General features: G+C 39.6%; 1 protein-coding gene across 7 annotated transcripts in view; it reads right to left on the bottom strand.

Annotated features, from left to right (window-relative positions):
* Nucleotides 1-21,582, bottom strand: part of EPB41L3 (erythrocyte membrane protein band 4.1 like 3) — a 131,618-nt gene that overhangs the window by 12,596 nt on the left and 97,440 nt on the right. For 4 of the 7 annotated variants that reach the window (XM_087818962.1, XM_016211471.2, XM_016211469.2 and 1 more), the window contains 5 exons: nucleotides 19,300-19,397; nucleotides 18,443-18,618; nucleotides 15,196-15,416; nucleotides 5,613-5,666; nucleotides 2,273-2,464 (listed from right to left, as the gene is read on the bottom strand). In XM_087818962.1, coding sequence (XP_087675088.1) covers nucleotides 2,273-2,464; nucleotides 5,613-5,666; nucleotides 15,196-15,416; nucleotides 18,443-18,618; nucleotides 19,300-19,397 — 741 coding nt within the window. Of the gene's footprint in view, nucleotides 1-2,272; nucleotides 2,465-2,916; nucleotides 2,983-3,165; nucleotides 3,202-5,612; nucleotides 5,667-11,231; nucleotides 11,796-15,195; nucleotides 15,417-18,442; nucleotides 18,619-19,299; nucleotides 19,398-21,582 lie in introns of all 7 variants that reach the window. The other 3 variants (XM_087818960.1, XM_087818961.1, XM_087818964.1) reach the window with 2 other exon arrangements.

Here is a 21,582-nt window from a genome sequence, read left to right as displayed (position 1 = left end):
TAGCTGGGAGGATAGGATTATCTTTTGCACTTTTCACAAAACAAATAACAAAAGCCACGGTCCTAACATAGAAATTGGCAAGAACTTAGAGCATGCAAACTTTTTGGATTGTTCTTAGGGCCCTCGAATGGAGAATAAACTTGGATGTCATCAAGGGTCCTGGACAAGGGTTAGAAGGGAGCCCCTAGGCCACATTGTCCAGCCCCAAGGTCAAGGGAAACACCAGAGCTCTGACCTATCCAAAAAGGCCCTCGCTTCCTCTGGGCCTTAAAGCTCCTTAAGGCTGCTCTTTCTGAGAGCCTTTGATAACCAGGGTTAATCAGCCTTGTATTTACAGCTAACCAAGTCTTTCTACAATTCCCTCTATTCGTGGTAGCAGTGGAGCACTGGGGCAGAGCAGAGCCCCTGCTTAACAGCTTAGGAGACACTTGAAAGCAGTTACTAAGCCAGCCTTTGGTCTTCTCCAGTCTAAATGATGCTTTATTCTTCTGCAGAGGACATGTTTCCATCTTTCAATCATTAAAAAAAAAAAAAAAAATCCTTTCTTGGACTCACTACAGCTTCTCTGCACTAACATAAGAAAGGCATTAACATCCAGGGAAATTCCCTATGTTCAAAGTATCCTTTTCAAGTTATTAATGTTTCTTAGGCTCATCGTCATTCTCTAAGAATAAGAGGATTTTATAAGTGAAAAAAAATTTTAAGGTCCCTTGTTTATTAGCGCCAACCTTTTACTTCTCTAAGCGTCCACCTAAAATAAACTTTAGAGTGGCTACCATCTACCCTGCTCCTAACTAACAAATTGCTAAGAGGCATGGCTTTTTTGGTTTGTTTCAGTTTGGGTGGCTATTCTTTGTTTTTTGTAACTTAATCCAATGTCTGCCATCCTCAGAGACAAAATGATCTTATTTCTAACAGAGACAGCAGACATACAGTAAGCCAAACCTGACCAATTACAATGAAATTTTATGCAATCATAATTAACAAGTGGCATTCTTACTAATGCAGGGACTATAACATCTAAATCAACTGGAATATGACAATTTTGTCTCTTGAAACTCAAGTAACCTGATTGAAATTGGTGTTTAATGCTAAAGGAATACTTTGGTAATAGTACTTTCCATTTATTCTGGATAAAAGGGCTCTTTTTGAAGTAATTCAAATAGATATATGCCCGGTCACTTTTTCGCTGGGATTGGAATGGTCATGAAGATAGTATAGTGACTGTGGTCACTTTTGATAAACAGCTCTCAAAGGAAGTTTTAAAAATGACCACAATGAGTGTAATTACATTCTTTTTTCACTGCAGGGACCTAAGCATTGCAAATAGACTACTGTTTAAAAATTTTTTCTCCCATAAAGGCCTAAGTTTTAATTTTCTTCTGTTGTGTTTCAACTTCCTGGACAAATATCTCACAATAACAGAGTCTTATAAGAAATAAATCATCATGATGCTAGAAAGATGCAGCTTTTAAAAGCGACTTCTTTGAAAGACAGATGATGCCTAATAGTCGGCAGTCAGGTCAGTACCACTGCTATTTGTGAGTCCCACGATGGGAGCATTGAAGTCACACCAGCTGAACCCTCTCCACGCTCTGTCTGTAACTTAGAAAGAGCTTTCCTATATGGAAGTGTCTCACTTAAAAAGATATTCTGGCCTTACTTTCTCTATTAAAAATCAAATAAGAACTGGTTATATATCACTTAAAATACCAGTTATATGTATAAAATCAGTTATAAATAAAAATAAAATACTGATCATACCAGTAAAAGGCTGGTGTAGCATTCCCAGAATAAAGTATGTCCTGAAATTGTATCAACTTCAGGTCACCATTTAGTCAAACACTGGGCAACCTCCATAGCCCTCATCTTGCAATTGGTGAGAAGCATACGTGAGTTTTCACGGCATTTCTTAATGCAGCAGAAGAGGCATATTCAGAAAACTGGCAGTTCATTAAGATAGTACCTCAGTTTCTCTCGGCTGTGAGTCTAGGTTTAACAGTTAGAATGAGCCGACGGGCACGGTAATTCCCCATGGCTCCTTGTTCACGCTAAGTACCATCTGATGTGACTAACTCACTCCTTAGCCTCTCATCATTTTACTTTGCAGCTTTTCTTTGAAGCACTGAGTATGCCAGCTCAGGTTACACATAGAGAAATGGCGAGACTCTCTACTCAGAAGCTTGCCAGATCCTCTCCCCCGGTGCAGACCCTGTAGAGAAGTGAGTCTAGTGAATAGAAGACAATTGCAACCAACAGCCTGAATACCGACCTCTTCAGGTACAAGTGGTTCTATCATGGGTGCATCCTCCTGCCTGGCGGCTAGTCGCACTGGGGAGGTAGAAAGCCTCTTTTCCCATTCATTCATGATGGCAGTGTCTGTGGAGGTTTCTAAAAAGGTTCTTTTCAGCTCACTAATATTGGTTTGATGTTTCATCAGGTCATCTTGAGCTTTATCTAGCTCCTATATTCAGAACATAAAGAATCCAACAGTCAACATTTTACATTTATTTCCCTTTTTTGCTCTCTCACTCACTCTCTTTTTTAAAGTAATGTTAATTTCATTAGAAGTCAAAACAAAAGTTTTGATCACGGCTCATGACACTACCACAAACACTCTGGTGAAAATGTCATATTTCCAAGGAAAAGGAGGGGAGGGGAATCTAGTTCACGCAAGCACAAAAATTAAGTTTTAAAAGGTAAACTGTAAAGTGTGTAATTCACATGTAACCAGAGAGAATTAACATAAATACACACACAGGAAAAGAGAGAGGAAGGAAGTCAGAGAAAGTGAGAAGTCACCCCACGTATTCACAGGGGAGAGCACCCGGTTCATGCATCAGGGTATGAGCTCACAGATATACCACGGAGAGAAATCACACACATGAACATGCACTGGTATATACTCATACCAACCTCTAACATAAGATTACTATGTTTGACATACACATTTCCACCCTTTATTCGCTTAATCAGACTATTCTGAAAAAAGTGGAGAAGAAAGGGAAAGGTAAGGGACATGGCATCACCGGACACATCTGTCCTCCACGCGGCACCAAGTACATGGCACCCGGCTATGGAGCATGCTGGAAGACTTGAACACCACGCACGAACAATGGCTAATCGCACACTGTTTTTTGCTATTGTTTTATTTTCATTTTCTACCTGTGCCTTGAGCTCTGCATCTTCCTCCTGGTCCGACTGCCAGCATCAGAAAAGAGTGGGAAATAAAGTCTTACCATGCACGTGACTCTGAGACTAAAGAGCTATCGTCTATATGAACTTCCTAAAAGGTGGCACTAGTTTGCTTTTGCTTACAAATGCTATTTCCTTCCTCTACGCAAACCACAACATTCTCACACACAAATTGTAAAGCTTAATAAGAAGACAGGAGTATAAGATCCAGTGCTCAGTGGGTCTTCGCCTCTTTAACCTGCAGGCTTCCAAGTGCGAGGAGTGTGCACACATGCCTGGGAGGTGGCAGCAAGCGCTTAGAGGGCTGTCCTTAATGGATGTTAGAAATGGTTCAGGAAGTGTGGGGAGCCCCATTAAAATGAAAATTTATAAGAATGGCTATGATTTCCCAATAATGAGAGCTCCCTTATAGTGTATGAATCCTCATAATAATGCTATGAGGTTAGCTATTGTTATCCCGTTTGTAGGCCAGAGAACTGAGGCTCAAAAAATTTAACACAGAGGTTCTCACATTTAAAAATTTCTTGGAACCTGTAATTTCTGGAACCCATATACTTAAAAACCAATTTGGGATGGCAGGAAAAAGATAAGAAGAAAGAAAATTTCTATAAAAATCAACTACCATCAATCGTTACTTTTAAAATGTAGATAGCACAATTTTTGAGTTTTTAAAAAATACAAAAAATTTACCTAAATGCAACTCTGTTATCCATTTCTCCTTCCACTCTAATTTCAAGGACGTGTCTAATTCTAAGTACCAAAAACTAGGTAATTAGGCCAAACCGCATGTGCACCCAGGGCCTGGGCTTTCTGGCCTGTGCTACAGAGAAGGCCCAGAGTAAAACTGCAGGCGAGACAAGGGCAATGCTGGAGCAAGTGGCTGTAAGCAAATCAGTCTATCTGGGTCTCAGTTCCCTTATCTGCCAAAGGGGACAAGACTGCCCGCCCAGCATGCCCCACCCTGCACTATACTATTATGCTGGTTCCTGAAAGAAAAGGGTAATTGTTTAAAAGGTGCTAGAGAGGGCACAGTTAACTCTAACACAGTGGGGATGATGTGCTAATTCTTAAGTGTGTGGTGGGTTCACAGCTTTTCATTTATTTTTAAGCCTCACAGTCTACCTATGTTACATGTATTTGTTTTCATGCTTCAGGTGTTATACAACCAAATTTTAAACTGCTATATAAACTTAAAGTATTATTAAAATATTTTTCATTTATAGCACTTAGGATTACAATGAAATTTATTAAACATTAACGTGTAGCTATTTGTAACTAATCTTATAAAATCAAAATGTACTTTGTTACATTTTGTCATAGAAAATTATTAACTTTTAATAAATTTACATAGGATTACTTCAAAGAATTTGAAAAATAGTTTTACAATATTACTTTTAACTTAAAAAAATTGTGATTTCTAAGCTTTGAATTGAACCCTGGCATTTCCAAAGGAAGATACTCAATAATATTAAACTCCATTTAGAAACGCTTTTCTGAAGATATTTTTAATAAAATGATTTACAGATACTACTTACAATATTTAGTTCTTTCTAAATACCGAACTAGGTATTTAATATTGAATGCTGTAAAAAAATAACCTAAAGTAAAATTATCGCAAAGTGAAAAATAAATTCTGCTAGCACTGTAGGAAATGAACATCTTGACTTCCATTGCTATAGATAAATATTGGTCTTACAGAAATTTTAATTAGTTACTGGTAGAGATGATGTGAAAAACAACGTAAGCCACACACACAAACACACACACACATTTAATGCATCCTAAAGATTTAATAAAGGATACATAATAGCATAGTATCGTTCCTATCACTGTTCTATATTATGTTTTCAATAAAGTACTAACAGTTATTTGTTAATTTTCTCTTCCTTAGACAACTCATTTATTTTGAGTGACCTGTGCTACATCCAGTCTACAAAAATGGATTAAAAGAAGCATTATTATTTTAACAAGTATTATTCGACCATTTGGGATTTAAATACATATCTGTACCCAGTCAATAAGCTAATTAAATTAATTGTGATGCTCCTCCCCATGCATCATGGCTTTGATACATAAACAGCCTCTCATTGGGATAAGGGAATGTATTAAAAACAAGTATTATCAGTTTAGCCAAATGGTTCTCAAAATGTGCTTCTAACTAAAATGGACAGATTCAACATCTGGGGACTTGTTAGAGAGGCAAATTCTCCATTCCCACCCCAGACCTTCTTCTGAATGAGAACCATGAGATGGGACCCTCCAGAGGATTCTGATGCAGGCCAGATGTTTGGAACTACTGGTCGAGGCAATAGAAAAGATTTAACCCCTACTGTTACGGTTAGAATTTCTCTCCACTCTAAAAGCTAATATGCAAAGTTCCTAAATGCAGAGCCACCACCCTCAGCTATCATACCAACCTCTGTGGCGGTGGTTTCCCCATCAGCCGCTGTGTCTGTGCGCTCGCTGTCCGTCTATTGATCACAGGAGTGATCAGGTTCCAGGAGGAAGGCAGGAATAGAAAACAAACCCATCTGGTTAATGGGGCTCAGCGCAGGCCAAACAGTCCACTCTGTTTCTCTGTGATCTGAATGACACTCCCTTCCCACAAGAATGCAGGGTCAAGCAAAAGCAAAAGGAAGGCCAGAGCTAGGTTTCACCAGCAGAGCCACTCAGAGGAAGACCAGAGGCACACAGCCTGCGGGAACCGCAGACACTGCGCTAGCCAAGCTGACCTGTCTGGTTTTAGATCCCGGGAAAATCAATTTGTCATTCTTTCCCCCCCTTTTAACTAAAACCCAGGAAAGATCTCCTAAAAATACTTAATGCAAATAAATTCAATGTTTATATATGCTTTTTATTCTAGAATATTTCAGACATCTGAAAGGTAAATTTAAATAAAAAGCTACTATAACAGTCACTGGACTTTCAGCCCCTCATTTATACCATTTTGATAATTTACATCCATTTATGACCACTAGGCTGTCTGCATTACCAATTAATTATAAAAAGCACATGCCAGTGACTTACAGGCATATGTTTTATGTATGAAAAATGTAACTAATTTTCAAGTAGTTTTGCTAAGTAGACATTTTTAAGACTATGTGATGTGTTTATTTTGCCCCACCCTCCCATATAAAGAGGTATATCAAAGTATATGTTGAAACATCTCATTCCAAAAAAAATCCCATTCAAATTAAGCAAATAATAATACTTTTAAAAAATAAGAGAGAGAAACATCTACTTGGAAACAAATAAAACAAAGCACAGCATTGTCAGAACCTAGGTTTTCAGGGGAGAATTTACATTAGTAATTTCAGGACTGGTTTTTAATCTGTTTCAGAGGTTTATGATTTAAAACAAAAACTATTTTCCCTGGAGGAGAGCAGAGCCATAGCCATTGAAACTGGGACATCTAAATGCCCTAATACAATATTAACTGACTTTCCTTCTACAAATATCAACTAAGTATTATTAAATTCTCTTGAGCAAAGATGTGTGATTAATATTTTGAAAGCAAAAATCAAAACTGGGGGCTCTAAGGTTGTGAATCTGCCTCTTAAGATAATCTCTCATTCCCCAAAACCAGGAATATCAGGAAGGAACAAGTGGAGGACAGTGTTGTTTAAGCTCACATAACTCTGGCTAGGCTGATCTCTTGGCACTAACCCAAGCTTCCATTTTATATAGTCCTAAAAGAAAAGGAGTTGGAATTTGTGCAATGGTACACCTGAGGTCACTTTTCTGGCCACTTGCTACCATGTTTAAGTGGGAAATAATTTTCAGTAGGTTGGTAAAGAAAGTGTGTTGATACATTTTCATGACCTGACCACCTTAGCAACACCTGGGGGTGGGTGGCTATTAATTTTCTTGGTCATGGCATTACCATGGCTTCACCCACTGACCGTCTAGAGAAAGGCCGATCTGAACTGGGAAGAGACAGATAGGTTCAAGGGGACAGAATAACTAAAAATCTTAAACTTTCACCCGGCTGGGGCATGGATCAGCTGTTGAGCGTTGACCTAGGATCCAGGCGATTGGGGTTCGATTCCCGGTCAGGGCACATGCCCGGGTTGCAGGCTCGATCCCCAGTCAGGGGGCGTGCAGGAGGCAGTCGATCAATGACTCGCTCATCATTGATGTTTCTATCTCTCTCTCTCCCTCTCCTTTCCTCTCTGAAATCAATAACGATATATTTTTAAAAAAATCTTAAACTTTCAAGAACACGGGAGAATTACTTGTGCTCAGTATACTAACTAATTGTGTCAAAGATGTCAAAAGTTCTTGAACGTATTTCTCCTCCCTACACATTATTTCCCTATGGCTTTAAAATTTATATCAGGAACTTTCCAAGCATCTTGGCTTTAGGTTACAGTCGTGAAGTGTGAGGGGTCTGCTGTCAGACTGACATGAGCTAAAATCCTTCCTATTCAAATCTGTGACACATTGCACATGCTTCATGTTTTAATCCCAACTTCCTTCTAGTAAAGTGGTGAAAATAATCCTAACCATACCAAGTAATGGACACTAAGTGCTTTATACGATGATTAACACACACAGAACTAAAAATACCTATAATAGTTGCAGTAGATTGCTGTTAATATAATATTACATATTTATTACTACTATTTTTCCTAGCTATACACAAACAAACACTAGCTTAGGCCATTCTAAACTCCATCAAATTCCTACTTAGCACCTAGTCAGTCAGCCATTCAAAAAACAGAGTGCCTGGTCAATAAATGAAGTTATCAAGGCTGAATAAAACAGCTTTTAGAGCAACTGTTATTTTTATAATATACTATCACTATACAAAACTGCAAAATGTATAGCATGTCATGAACTATCATATAATACTGTTTTCACAATTTAAAATGTTAAAATCAAGTGATCAATTTTTTCCTCCAGATTTGATTTTATCTTTCTGTTTTTTGCATTATCAAAAAATTCCTAGGAAAGTCACATGTAATTACATTTTATGGCATGGTGAGCTACATTCATCTTATGTTTCTTGATAGGCAATCTGATATACTCCCCCTTCTTATTTGACCATTCTGAAAGTACAAAAAAAATCCCTGGCCAACAAACAGCTTTATGTTTGCAATGATTAGGCCTTTCTGCATTGGGTTTCACTCTGGAGAAAGGCTGGAAGTAATTAAGCCAGGTGAAAATGTAAGCAGTCATGATAAAATATTTAAAAAGAATTATGGCCATCAGTTATTTTGCAAAATGAAAGTCACGGCGCTGAACTGTATGTTATGCTGTCACCCAGCTTAGCTGCCAAAGTGCTTGAGGCCTGGAGAAGGAAAAAGGCCATGTAAACAAATGACCTTTTTTTTTTAAACTGAATGACCTACATATGAGTTCTCTAGCTCAGCTTGAACTAGAGTGCACAGCTCTGAACGCTTGGCGTTAAGAGACGACATTGAACAGATGGCCAAATACGAAGTCTTGTGTCAGGAGAGCTGCCGTGGCTGACCGAGGCTGCAGAGGATGGGCAGGGGAGCTGCAGCGGCCAGAGCTGCTCCACGGTCTGCGAGGTTTGCAACAACAAGGAGTCACGTACTGGGAAGCTCCAGTCCCGCGGCAACTAGCTTGCAACAAATACTGCTGTGATTTGTTTTGCCGATGTAATGCAGACATGCCCAAGTTTAACATTCTCATGCATTGATTACAACAAGATGTATACCCTGGATTAGGCACAAGATCTGTGTGGTTTGCTACATGTAAGTGCAGTTATTTAGAATTCAGAAAGCATAAAATGGCAATCTTTTTGCTTTATATTAGTCTGACGACTAACTCCATTGCTAAAGGAAAAACACATGTCCAGGTTAGAATTAAGCTACAGTCTTTGTAGATAAAATTGTGATCTTCACTGCTGTATGCTCTAGTCTCATATTATTTGCTAATATTGCCACTGTGAGAAAGAGTGCTATTAAAGTCTAAGATTAAAACTAGTTTCCTCTTAAAACATTTTCCATGTATGAAAATAGTTATATATATATACTTGGAGCTAAGTCATATATGACCCAAGATCCTTGAAAAGGGCTCTTAGGCAATATCAAATTGAAAAACTTAAACTTTTATTTGAAACATCTAGGAAACCATTCCCCTTTTTTTTTTTTTTTCCTTCTGCTGCAAAGAAATGGTCACAATGGTCTGGGCTAGATATAGATACCTACACACCCTGTCAATACTATATACTCACAGGTGCAGCTCACATGATTTCTAACTGAGCAAAAACTGAGAAGACTTTCTTTTCTTTTTATAATGTTGCTTTGACTTTGTAAATTTTTTTAATGCTAGGAGTACTTGGCTTGTCTCCTGCCACAAAAAACCCTTCTTTTGTGGGAACAGAAGAGCTAGAGGGGCCTGGGGGAGGTGTGGGCAGGAGGGTAGTGGCAGCCAGGTGCCTCTGTTGGCAGCTTCTGTTTTTTCCCTGCGCTCTGTCTGAAGCCTGTAGAAAGGGAAACTGCTGTTCCCTGGTTGTTCATACAGCTATGGAGTGGTGGGAAAGGAGAGCAATTAAGAGGGAAAACTTCTGGCTCCAACGTCAGCTCGCTCAATGGCTTGGATGAGGGACAGGAAACAGACAGGTGGTACGGCTTCATGCATGGAGGCTGAAGGCTCAAGTCCTTTCCCCACTAAACAATTGCCTGGATGAAAGCCATAAAGGCCCATCCAACTTCCTTGGCTTTCCAGACTGTCCAAATGTGTGTGGGGGTTTTGGCTCATGCTGGATTTGAAAGAATCGTCCAATGTATGGGTTGGCATTGCCAGTATTGATGAAATTTTAGCTGTTTTTATAATGTATAGAAATCTTAAGTGAGTCTTTTCCTGACTGTGCTTGAAAACTGGTGTTTTCAATGGCAGCTCTTTCTGGTCTGGTGTCTGGCCCTGCCAATGAATGATGTTATGTGGGCGTTTTAAACTGCTCAAACCTTTCTGAACCAAAACACCCATGGGATCTGCTCATCTCTGTGAGTAACAATGACAGCCTGGCAATGACAATGAAGACAGTGGTGGGGACATTTCATAATCTCCAGGGATGAGAGGCATTCACACTTTTGTAAAGCTCCCCAGATGATGATGATGATGATGATATATCCCCTATGGTGGTGGTCTCTCCCACCTCACCTTGAGTAGCATTTATCTAGAGCAGCAATTTTCCACCAGTGTGCTGCAAGAATTCTTAAAACATGCAATACCTGACTACTTAGTCAGGGGCACTAACCTCTTTTCTCTTAGACTGTCAAATAAAAAAATGACAACAGCCAACACAATAGCTGTCCCATGTGAATAAATCAAAATTATACCTATTTTTTGTCAGATCAGCAAAAAACAGAATATGGTTTTTGGTGTGCTGCAGAATTTTAGTAATTAGTTTATGTGTGCCATGAGATGAAAAAGGTTGAAAATCATGGATCTAGGCCATATCATCACTACGTATCATGAAACCAGGAGACAGTAAGTCCTCAACATTGTCAATAGTCTGTGGCTTTAAGCAAATGACATATAGTGAAACCAACTTTACCATACACTAATTGATGTAAACGAGTTAAGTTCCTATGGCAGCTCATCAATGTTATAATGAAAAGATGTTGAATGAAATAACGTTATTTGAGAACCAGCTGTACATTTTAGTAACACTCCATAAATCTAGTCGAAGGTTATGTATCTGCCTTGCGTGTCATCTACTTTATTAAATGTAACTGAACAAAACCTTTAACTTAACCCTGGTTGTTACACAGCTACCGCATTATTTGGAATTGCCTTCTTGCTGAGTCCTTCCCCACCCGTGTAATTCAGTGGGCAGCAGCGTGATTCCGGCCTGGGCTCGGATGCCACATCCACATGGTGTTGTGCCTAACCCTGGGGCCGGGTTGTTTCCCCCAACACACAAAACTCTCTTCACAGATTGGCACAGACAATAAATGAGGCTCTGAAAGTAGGACCACTATCGCAGCAGCCATCTAACCCTGTTTCGGACCAAAGCCCCGACCACGACAGGGAAGTGTGTTCTATGCCGAGGTACACACCTCTTCCTCTGAACTGTCACTCGGGTCATTGTCTAGTGAGGCAGTCAAGGAGGCCGCCTTGGGCTCCAGGTAGCAGAGGCACAGAGCCAGAGGGAAGGAGAGAGTAAGGGCATATGGCACTGAGAAGGAGGCGGAGAGCAGAAAGAAAAAGATGAAGAGGAAACAGGGCACGAGGGAGGGTGAGCGAATGGGGAGGTAATGCTGCAAGCTCTGGGGGAGGAGGCTGCTTTCGGACAGGCTGGGGAAGGAGAGGTACCCGTCATCATCTAGAAGAGAAGGGAATGACTCAGGGAGCTGCAAGGAGAAGGAGAACAGAGTGGCCCCTTTGCCAGGTTGCTGTTTGTAGCTAAAAGCCACATCTTGGTCCCCTAGGTACGGCTTCCCTTTGCCGTCAGAGTCCACGGAGGGCTCTCCGTGCATGGGCACGGTGTCTTTAGACGGCTTGAAACCTGGAGGCTGGTGGTCATTCTCCTTACACCTCCTACGGAGCCCTGTGGGAGATGCGGCGGGACAATGGGCTGATGGCGGGGACAGGGGACATGAGTCAGTGCCAAACCCAGGTGACTGATGTGAAAGAGACAGAGAGAGACAGAAAGCAGCAAACAGAGGTGCAAAAGGACAAAAAGAAAACTGCAATTAGTTAATTTTCTATGGGTATCAATATAAAATTGTAAACAAGAATTTCAGCACTAGGGTTGTTCATGAGTTTTAAAGCACTCAAGCTGCATGCCAACACCACCACGAATGGCTACCACTTCCCCTCATACCATCAAATCTGACTTTTAAAAAAGTGAGAACAAAGATATTTGTGGGCAATCTCAAAGTCTACATTTCACATGATCGAAAAATTTTGCTTTGATTAATAGCTCTAGAAAGTTTAGGGTTTTGCGAGCAACTATAACTCAGTACTAACTTAAAATCAAGACTTTCAATAACTTCTCCTGATCTCCAGCTAACAGATCTTTTACTGTGGTTCAGTTGGAGTAAAAACAAAAATGAATCCAAATTCTGGTATGTAAAAAGAAACCTCCAGCATTACCTTTCCTTGGTTAGTCAATTACATCCCAAATGGGTGAGTTTCAAATAAAGAAGTTTCTGGCCCCACTCCTATGTGACAAGCAGTTCCAATTAGGGAATTCAACAATTAGCATTTTAGGAAGTCTGACTCTCCCCAAAGAATTGAGATTCCTTTGAAAATTCTTACTTTGGCTCCTTTATCTATGATGTAAATGGAACTTAAACTCCAATAAGTGGTTTCAACAAGCTAACAAGCAAAAATAATGTGTTTTCTGGTAATATGGCTTACAAGTGTTTATTCTGTATTATTTGTGGCCCATGAATAATAGACAGATATAAACTCCCAGCCTTCTGGTTTTTCTTAGCAGATAAATGGTATGTTTAATTCCCCTGGTTTGAGCTCTGAAGAGAATTAAAGGCAGGCATCCTCACAAATGTGCTTCCCAGTGAGCTCAGGCCTCTGCGGGAAAGTGAGGCTCTGGCCCTGGCAGCCTGAAGGACCACAGCCAGTCCCCTCTGCAGGTGGGAGAGGGCTGCGATGTGACAGGAAGAAGGAAAGCAGCAAGCCCCCAAAAGGACCTGGGCACAGCGCTGAAACCACTGTGCAGCCAGGAGTTCAAGTTGCGGTCACATGGAGCCTGAAGATAATTAGATTCTGTTGCTCTCCTCGACACTGTGCGTGTGTGTCTGCGTGTGTATGTGTACACACACATACCTGTGTTTTGCCAAGTGACCTGATAAGCATGGAAATTACCGGACCTGCTTTGTGGTGGTGATCTAATCCTGACTTGGTAACTACAGACACAAAGGGTGAGAAAAGGCACAAATAAAATTACATCACGATATAATGGAATTTAGAAGTGTCTCTTTTTGGTATTATACAAGTATGTCTTTTCCTAGCACTCACATGTGACGTTAAACGTTGTGTTTTAAACAAGACCCCGCACAAATCTCATTCAACTGAGAATAACGTAGAAGTTATGAGCTGACTTCTGCAGGCGGACAATTGTTCCCGCAGTGGCAAAGGCCACCCAGCCACCTGGGGCAAGCGTAGCTGGGAAACATGCCTCCTCTCAAAGGAATAGGGGATCAGTTGTTTAATAACTATTTTTAGTAATGCAGTTTCATTTTCTTTAAAAAATGGGTACCCTCTATGTTACTTTTTGAAGATGGAGAATAAAGTTAAGACGTAATCTTTCCTGTTGCTTATTAAGGTGGTTCCTAAAAGCTTCCACTGTGGAAAATGGAGACAGCCATCCACCTGCTTCAGCGCTGGGTCTTGGCCTCAGCCCTTCTGCAGCACCTTTGGGTCAGAGTGCTGGCTTCTTAGAGATTCAGACTATGAGAGTCCTAGTTTTCTCTGTGGTTTTTACTTTTCCATGGCATAAATGGCACAAAGTGATGACTGCTTCATGCTACATCTTATGTAAAGCAAATTGCTGATATTTAAAATAAAATAAAGTGAGACTGCCTGGATCTATTTTCGAAGCAAAATAAGTCATTTACTTTTATGTGCCACTTAATCATATTTACACACCCATGAGAATCATATGTTGGCATGGGTGATTTCAAGAAATCATGGAACACGCTTGTTCAGGTATATTCTCTTTTCATGTCCTATTTAAAACCTGCCTTAATTTACTGCAAGGAAGAGAGGGTATAAAAACAAAATTCAGAACAAAGCACCCTTTAACAGCACAAGTGATCTTAATATTTTTGCTGTCATTTCCTATCCTGTTTGGCAAACAATTTTATCCTAAATAAATGATGGACTGGGTCATTTGGAATATCCTAACATAACTATAACAATGACATATTTTTGTTGGTATACCCTTTTAGCTGTCACTGTTAAATTCTTGTCAAAAGAAGCATTTTTCTATAGAGTCCCAGGTGGTGAGTCCCTGCATATAAATCTATATATGAAAAGTCCATGTGCAAAAGGACATTTTGCATCAAATGTACACAGGTTTTAACACAGCTGTAAGTTATACAGCATTTTTATTGGGCTATTTCCTTTCACTCTGTACTTTCATTCTTTTCCATTGTTATTATATATAAACCTCCCAATGTCTTTCTTTATTTTTTTGGTGAATGATTGCACATTTATTTTTTTACAAATTTTTTTATTAAAAATTTTTAATGTTGACATTATTGCATGTGCCAATGTTTTCTGATTTTTAGGGGCTGCTCTGCTACACGTAAAACCCACAACCAGAAGTAGATTGTCTACATGGCTTTTGACTTATTTTTCTAAAAAGTTGCTGTATAGTGTTGGATCACCAAAACTAAAGAGAGTATTTAAAAATAAATTGAATTTTGGGTGAAATGAAGTTGTAAAATTTAATGAGAAAAAAAAACACCTTGGAGAAATTGCTGCCAAATTCACTTTCCATCTTCCTGTGCAAACTTCTGCCTTAATATTACTTTCCAAATATGCCCACTTGCTACTCTGATGATTAGATTATAATCATGACACTAAGAGAGGAAACACTGTATAAATACACAGGCTATGGTCCTTCAATTACCTGCAGTCAGAAGAATGGCAATATCGCTATACTGTATATTTAGAAAAATATGCACTCCGTGGGTAGGAGAATGGGACCAGAAACAAAGAAAACCGATTTAGTGATAGCTCCAAAATGTAGGCCAAATAAAAAAGTGTAATACTCCAATAAATGTATTTTTTAAAAAATGCAGGCGGACAGCTGTTGAAAGTCTTATGTAGCACATCAGTTATTGAAATGAAAATGCTCAAAAAGTTGAAAAGGAATCCTTCAGAGGAAAAATGTTGACAGAGGACATAATTTAAATTTGACAATAAGAATGTGACTAAAAGCTGAAACATGAATTAGCCTACGTCTTAACACATTCCTTGTTTATATGCTCAGTACCACTTAGCAGTTCTCTACAGCGCGAGCAAGCCCTAGGAGGACGCCTGGAGAAGTACCTTTCCCTCGTGCCGGACCGCTGCGACGGGGGTGGCTTCCTCTGCCTTTTTCCGCCTCTCCTCTTCTTCGTCACGCTCCTCCTCGGCCTTTTTCTCCGGGGTCACAGTGGTGATCAAGTTGGTCTGAGAGATGCCCTTTGTTGTGGCGTACTGGCCAGTGCCAACCTCTGCAGCGGACACAGAATCCTTCATGTATATTTCATGGTTTTCATTCACTGATGCTAAAAGCAAATACAATTGAAGAAATAAAGTCTGAAATAGTTAAGTCAGAAGACAGATGAATACCACCAACTGTCGCACTACGAAAAACATACCCCTAAAAAAATACCGATTTATCTTCAAAGACAAACCAGCGCTGCGGGTACTTTTACGCGCTACCCTGGGCTCAACTTTCTATATCTACACTAGTGTTTCAAAATGATATAAAAGCTCCTCTCTTGATGCCAGCAGAACAGTCGCATCCAATCTCAGGCTCTGTGGTGAGGATGTGTGTCAGGGTGGATGTGAGCATAAGGATGGGAGGCTCAGCTGCCACCGAGCCTGTTACCCCAGAGTAACTGGGAACTGGCACCAGACACTTAAGTGGCAAGTTCTACAACCAATAAAATTTTCAGTAGACAACTGATCGAGTACACTTGACTTTGAACATATCTTTGGAAGTGCCATTCACCAAGGAGCACTGAAATTAAAAAAAAAAGTATTATTAATAATGGCTGAAAAGTCTCCTATAATATACAAGCCACGAGGGTAATAATGAAAATTAACCATCTTGGCAGAGATTAAAAAATTCAGATGGCAACTCCATTAACTGAAGTGCAGAAATGTTTTAATTTCTACTGCACTTTAAAGAGATATGCATACATATCTATCATGATATGCATACATTCAATCATCTCTAATATTTGTGAAAACAAGACAAACGTTGCTAATGAAATTCATGCAAAGGCAAAGCATGCAAACATAAAAGATAGAAGAGACAGCCTTTCATCCCAGCTAAAATGTCTTAGTGAAAGAGATGCTTACTTCAGTTAAATTTAAAAAATTTGATACTCATTATTTTAGGTTTTAGATATAGTATTTTGGAAACCAGAAATTTATAAATGCTGCTTTTCAAATACACAGTAGCTAATCACAGGCAAAATATAATCTGCTTTTATATTTATATAAATGTAAGAATATATTCTGAAATCCTTTTAATAGTAAATCATTTCACTAAAATACCTTCACTAAGATATCTTATATCTCGTCATACTGATGAAAAAGCTCGTATGAGACAGTTTCCTAACAGGCAGGTAGGCTGTTCCGTAGAAGATGCAACCCTGCAAAAAGCAGTTTATATGCCATCATGCCGCAGTGGCCCCTGGCTCAGCAACAGCACAGAGAACACACAAGAATTGACAGGACCCCAGAGAGTGAGACAACACATACTAACATCGCTTTCGGGCAGGGAGGAAGAGACAGCATGATATTAGTACATTTATTGCACAATTGTCTTCTGTCTTCTCAGCAATCATTATCACACAAATGGTCACGAGGCAAACAACATTCACCACACACAAGTGTTCCCTTGGGGACACATCACTGAACAAAGTGGGTGGTATTCAGGGGAAAAGGTGTGATTCTACAAAAGCTCCTCCAGCACTGACTTAGAGAATACACAGTTTACAGAGATTCTCTAAAGGAGAAAGAAGAGTGAGACAAGGCCGAGGAGAAGCTTCAGTGGCAACACGGATATAGGAGAATCTTAATCCAACTTGAAAAAGTCCTACTAAGCATTTTATTCCAAAAGTATGGCTCTAAATTAGATATTCTGAAAACTGGAAACTCTTGGAAGATACAGAATGGTAATAACTTCCTAGGCTATTTCACAAAAGCCTGTAAAATAATTATCAATATAATTATTGACATAATTATAATTGCATCTATAACAAGAGTGCTCTGACATATGTCTTATTCAGTCTTGCGACACCCTGTCAGAGGTGGCCTTACTCCCATTTTACCGATGACTAAAAACCAGGCGGGGAGAGTTTAAATCATTCACCAACTGCTGCGCAGGTTAGAGGAACAGAGCTTCAGCCTGGATTTACCTACGCCAGGGGAGTGTTCTTTCCATTTCACTAGCAACATACGTAACATAACACCCATAACACAAATTTCACTCATTCTATAAAATGTTTATCATTACATCACTCATTAGGAAAATACAGTCTTTTTAATCAGGGGATTCAGGGAGTCTGTCACCCCACCAACCACAAGGGGGTGTCATGAACTATGATGAGCAGTGGCAGAAAGGTAGGGAGAAAGGTGATCCCAGACCCTTGTAACATTTACTTATTTTTATTTATGTTTGTGCTTATTAAAATCGTACACACATGCCAGAAACTTCTAACTCTTTATGTGTACAGGATAGGTCTTCCATAAAACAACTAACCTCCAGGTGCTCTGAGTTAGAAGACAGAGGCCTGGCCGCGGCTCCGTCCCTAAGTTAAGTATTGTTCTAGCTGCCAAGTAGTGCAGCAGAAAGCACATCTGCATGTAACTATAGATACAATACAAAACCATCCCACAAAACAAAGCCTTCTGAAAACTCGTGATTATGCCAGTCCTCAAACATGCTATTTAAGCCATTCTCTCCCTGTTTTACTTACACATTTGACTTAACAGTAGACAACATTTACACGGCAATGCTCTCCCAGTCCATCTGGTGCAGTGATTAATATTAACCAGGAGGACTTCATTTAGAGCCCTTTGCTCTGTTATTTGAATGTCATCCTTTCTATAAGCTATTATTTATTGATTGATGAGTCACATTTTATTCATAATTCTTTTTTGGAAACAGGTAAATTTAACTTATAGTTTTCTTTCTGAAACAAATCACCTAAGACAAACCTGACAATCATTTAAGATCTGTTGGCAAGGGAACCAGGTTACTTACAGAGCGTGTGACTACAGTATTTAGAATGAGAGAATCTTTCTCCAAATTCAGGGTACCCGCTTGAGAAAGCTATGCTCTTCATTCTCTAAGTACCATTCTTTTATGTAATTTTATATAAATCTTTGAGACATTAGGTTCACAAAGGCACATTTTTGTTTAGAATGGGGGTTAAAACTTGGCATTCAGCCACAGACCAAGTAAGTGCTTTCCATTTCATACTCTCCAAGAGGGTCTGTGTTTACTGAAAGCCCATGAGGGCTTCATCCTATTGGGCACCACTGGAGAGTCTGACGGTCAGTAAGCGATGCCTACCTCCGTCCAAGCTGCGAGACATGGTGTAACGTTTGCTGGACGAGCGTTCAAAGTAAGGGGCTGGGCGGTCTATCAGCGCACTGGCCCTCCTGGTCTGGGCTTGCGTCCTGCCACTATACCGGAACTTGGAGCCCAACGTAAGGAATTTCTTTGGAGGTGCTTCTGGTAACAACAATCTAAAGATATTAAAGAAAAAACACCAGAAAGAATATTAAATCAAATATTAAGAATGCTAGCTTTTTACTCTGTTCTGAAAGGTGAAGTGCTTTGTGTACTAAAGGATTCACATCCAATATGCAATTAAATAAATCTGATTTTATAAGAAAAAAAAATAATTCACACAGTACATATCAACTAGGGATGTTATCAAGGCTATGAGCAAAGCAGGGGTTGGGGTGGACTAGGGAACGTTAACATCCCATGTAACTAGAGAGCCTGTGGTTCTATAAACCCCAAGAGCAATGAAGTAGGCGATGGTGGGGAGAACACTGATCGTTTGTTATTGAGTGGGCACAAATCTGATGGACTAGTGAGTCCCGGGGACTGAGAAATTACTGAAATCGTAAGAAATGGATTGGACACTTGAAGTGGCCATCCTATAAAAATAATGAAAAGACACTAAAGATAACAAAGAAACAGAAGGTGAGGCAGATAAATATAGAACAAAGTAAGGAAAACCTTTCAAATTTAGTCACAAGTCCTTTTAGGATTTCTTATTAAGAAATCTGGTGACAGCGAATTTGAAGGAACAGGAGAATATGCTTCCATATTCTCCTTCCCAACAATCTTTTTCAGTGTAAGTGATTACAGGCACTCCAGTTTCTCCTTAGGAAAAAAGCAAAATGATCTCTACTTACCTGAAAAAAGTATGGTGTTCAACACATACTTTCCATAAACGCTTGGCAGCTCGATGGTTTGGCAGTTTAAATCCAATGGTACTTTCAAATTGTTCAAACTACATTTAAGAAACATTGAAGAATGGAATCAAATTTAAAATCATAAATAACAAGAAAGCAAATAATTAAAAAAAATCCTTATACCACCCACACATTTTTTCTTTACTCACTAAATCAATCACTATATGCAGAATTCATGCTATAGACATTCATTCATTAAAAAGAACAAATCTCCTTATATCACTTCCTTAAAATGCTGCAGGTACAGACAACCACATTATGCATACAGTACATGTTTTATGAACCAGTATGGATCTCATGAAAACTAAATGCAAAAAAGCTTGTTTGTATTCCTTCCAGAGATCAATTTGTCCTGATCTCATTTTTAAGCCTAATTTTCATGGTTTCTCCATGACATTGTGATTTCAAATGGAAGACACAGAAATGGACGAAAAGATTAAAGTCTACAGCATTCTCAGAATGATATTTTCCTCTAAGATCTGGTCTGGAGATATGCATATGTCCTAGGTATCAGGTATTAGGATGTTACTTGTGCATTATAATATGGATTATCACATTAAATGCTAACATATCCTGGTATTATATATAAGATCAGAGATGGGGAGAACACATTTGCATATGTCTCAGCATGTACAGTTCAGATGATACTCTATTAGCCATTTCATTTTCCAAATATCTGATTTCCTGAGTAATTACTTTATTATTATTGCAGATACTCATCAATTTTTTATTTTCTGAGGACAGTATGCACCAGGCCACCAGAGGGCAATCACCTTAAACAGTAAAGGGTTTCCAAAGGAGCACAAAACCACCCGACTCCTCATACAATCAATAGCAGAAGTAATTTATGTGGCAAAGAACCAAGGGGAGGGGTCCCTGTGTATGGCATGTGAGATACTTATGCCTGACCTCTCTTTCTGGTTTGTTGAGGGGGACCGGGCAGGGGGAAGACCGGGCAACACACCAAGATTGCTCTAGCTGCAGTTGCTTTTCCCTCTTAGTCACTTGGGAAGTTCACGTGCAGTGGTGGTCATGAAAATCACTACCGTCCAATGGACCCAGGCAACTGACAAACCTGAGCACTGTGGATCTTAACTAAACTGCCCCCCATTGACTCATCCTGCATCTAATATGCACCACACATTATGCAAAGGCCAGGGGTTTTAAAAAAGGGTCAACCTGCTCCTGCAAGAAGCTGGGAAGATTCTCTCCAGGATAAATAAAGGTCCCTGCACTTTTTAAATGTTTATCTAGCTCTCTGTGCTTTGTACGAATTTCTCACAACCTCTTCAGAGCCTTCGTGCCACCAATAATTTCTTCCACTCATTCTTCTCAGCCTATAAATATGACTGTAAAAAAGTGGAAGGAAAGAACTTTCTTTGAGCCCGCTTCTGCCTGGGCCAGAACCTCACTCCTCATGGCTAAAAGTCGTGAAGGAGAAGCCTCGGCTACTTCACTTTACTGCACTGAAACCTGCCAGGTGCTCCTAACTCCTTCCTCAACTCAACTCCTTCCTCAACTCGTAAATGTAACAACAGGATCTGACAGTCAACTCTGATGCACTTTTCTTAGTTATCTGCACCTCCTTTGTAACATTTGGCATTAACGGTTAACCACGGCCCCTGAATCTCATCTCCTTGTCAACTGTGACTGTTTTTCTCTCTGGCTGTTATTCTTAATCTCTCTACATTTCTCTTCTTGCCTACCTCTCTCAAAAAATGGCCTTATCCAGATTTTGTGTTATAGGGTCTCTCTTTTTCCCCCCTTTACCTTCTCTTATTCTTTGGGTAATTTATTCCATGCCTAAGGCCTTGATTAAAATGTATAGTCGATGATGTCGTTCAATCCTCTATTTCTTACTATGCAAGAATCATCCTCTGAAAATCTGTCCCAAAGGCATTTCGATCTTTTCTTCTGAAATTTGCCCCTTTTTTCTCTCATCTCATAATATCATCCCCACTGCCTTCTCTCTCGTGCAAGCTGAAAACCTCTGATTATCCTGGACTTTCTCCTCTTTAGCCTTCCCCCACTTGCTGTCTCCAAAATCTACTGTTCTGCCTCTGAAATCTGTCTCGAATTTGCTCCTTCCATTCTATTCCCAGAGCTGCTGCTCTAGTTTAGGTCTTATCACATCACATTACTAAGTAGCTTAATCTCATCAAGAAATCCATCATTCTGAAGTATTCATCTAGTTAAGTCAGGTCCTAATTTAAAACCTTCCAT

This window comes from Miniopterus natalensis, chromosome 7, assembly GCF_054644295.1.
Source record: "Miniopterus natalensis isolate mMinNat1 chromosome 7, mMinNat1.hap1, whole genome shotgun sequence".
Taxonomy (NCBI): Eukaryota; Metazoa; Chordata; class Mammalia; order Chiroptera; family Miniopteridae; genus Miniopterus; species Miniopterus natalensis.
Note: the sequence above shows the minus strand (reverse complement) of the source record. Positions and strands in the feature narration are given on the sequence as shown.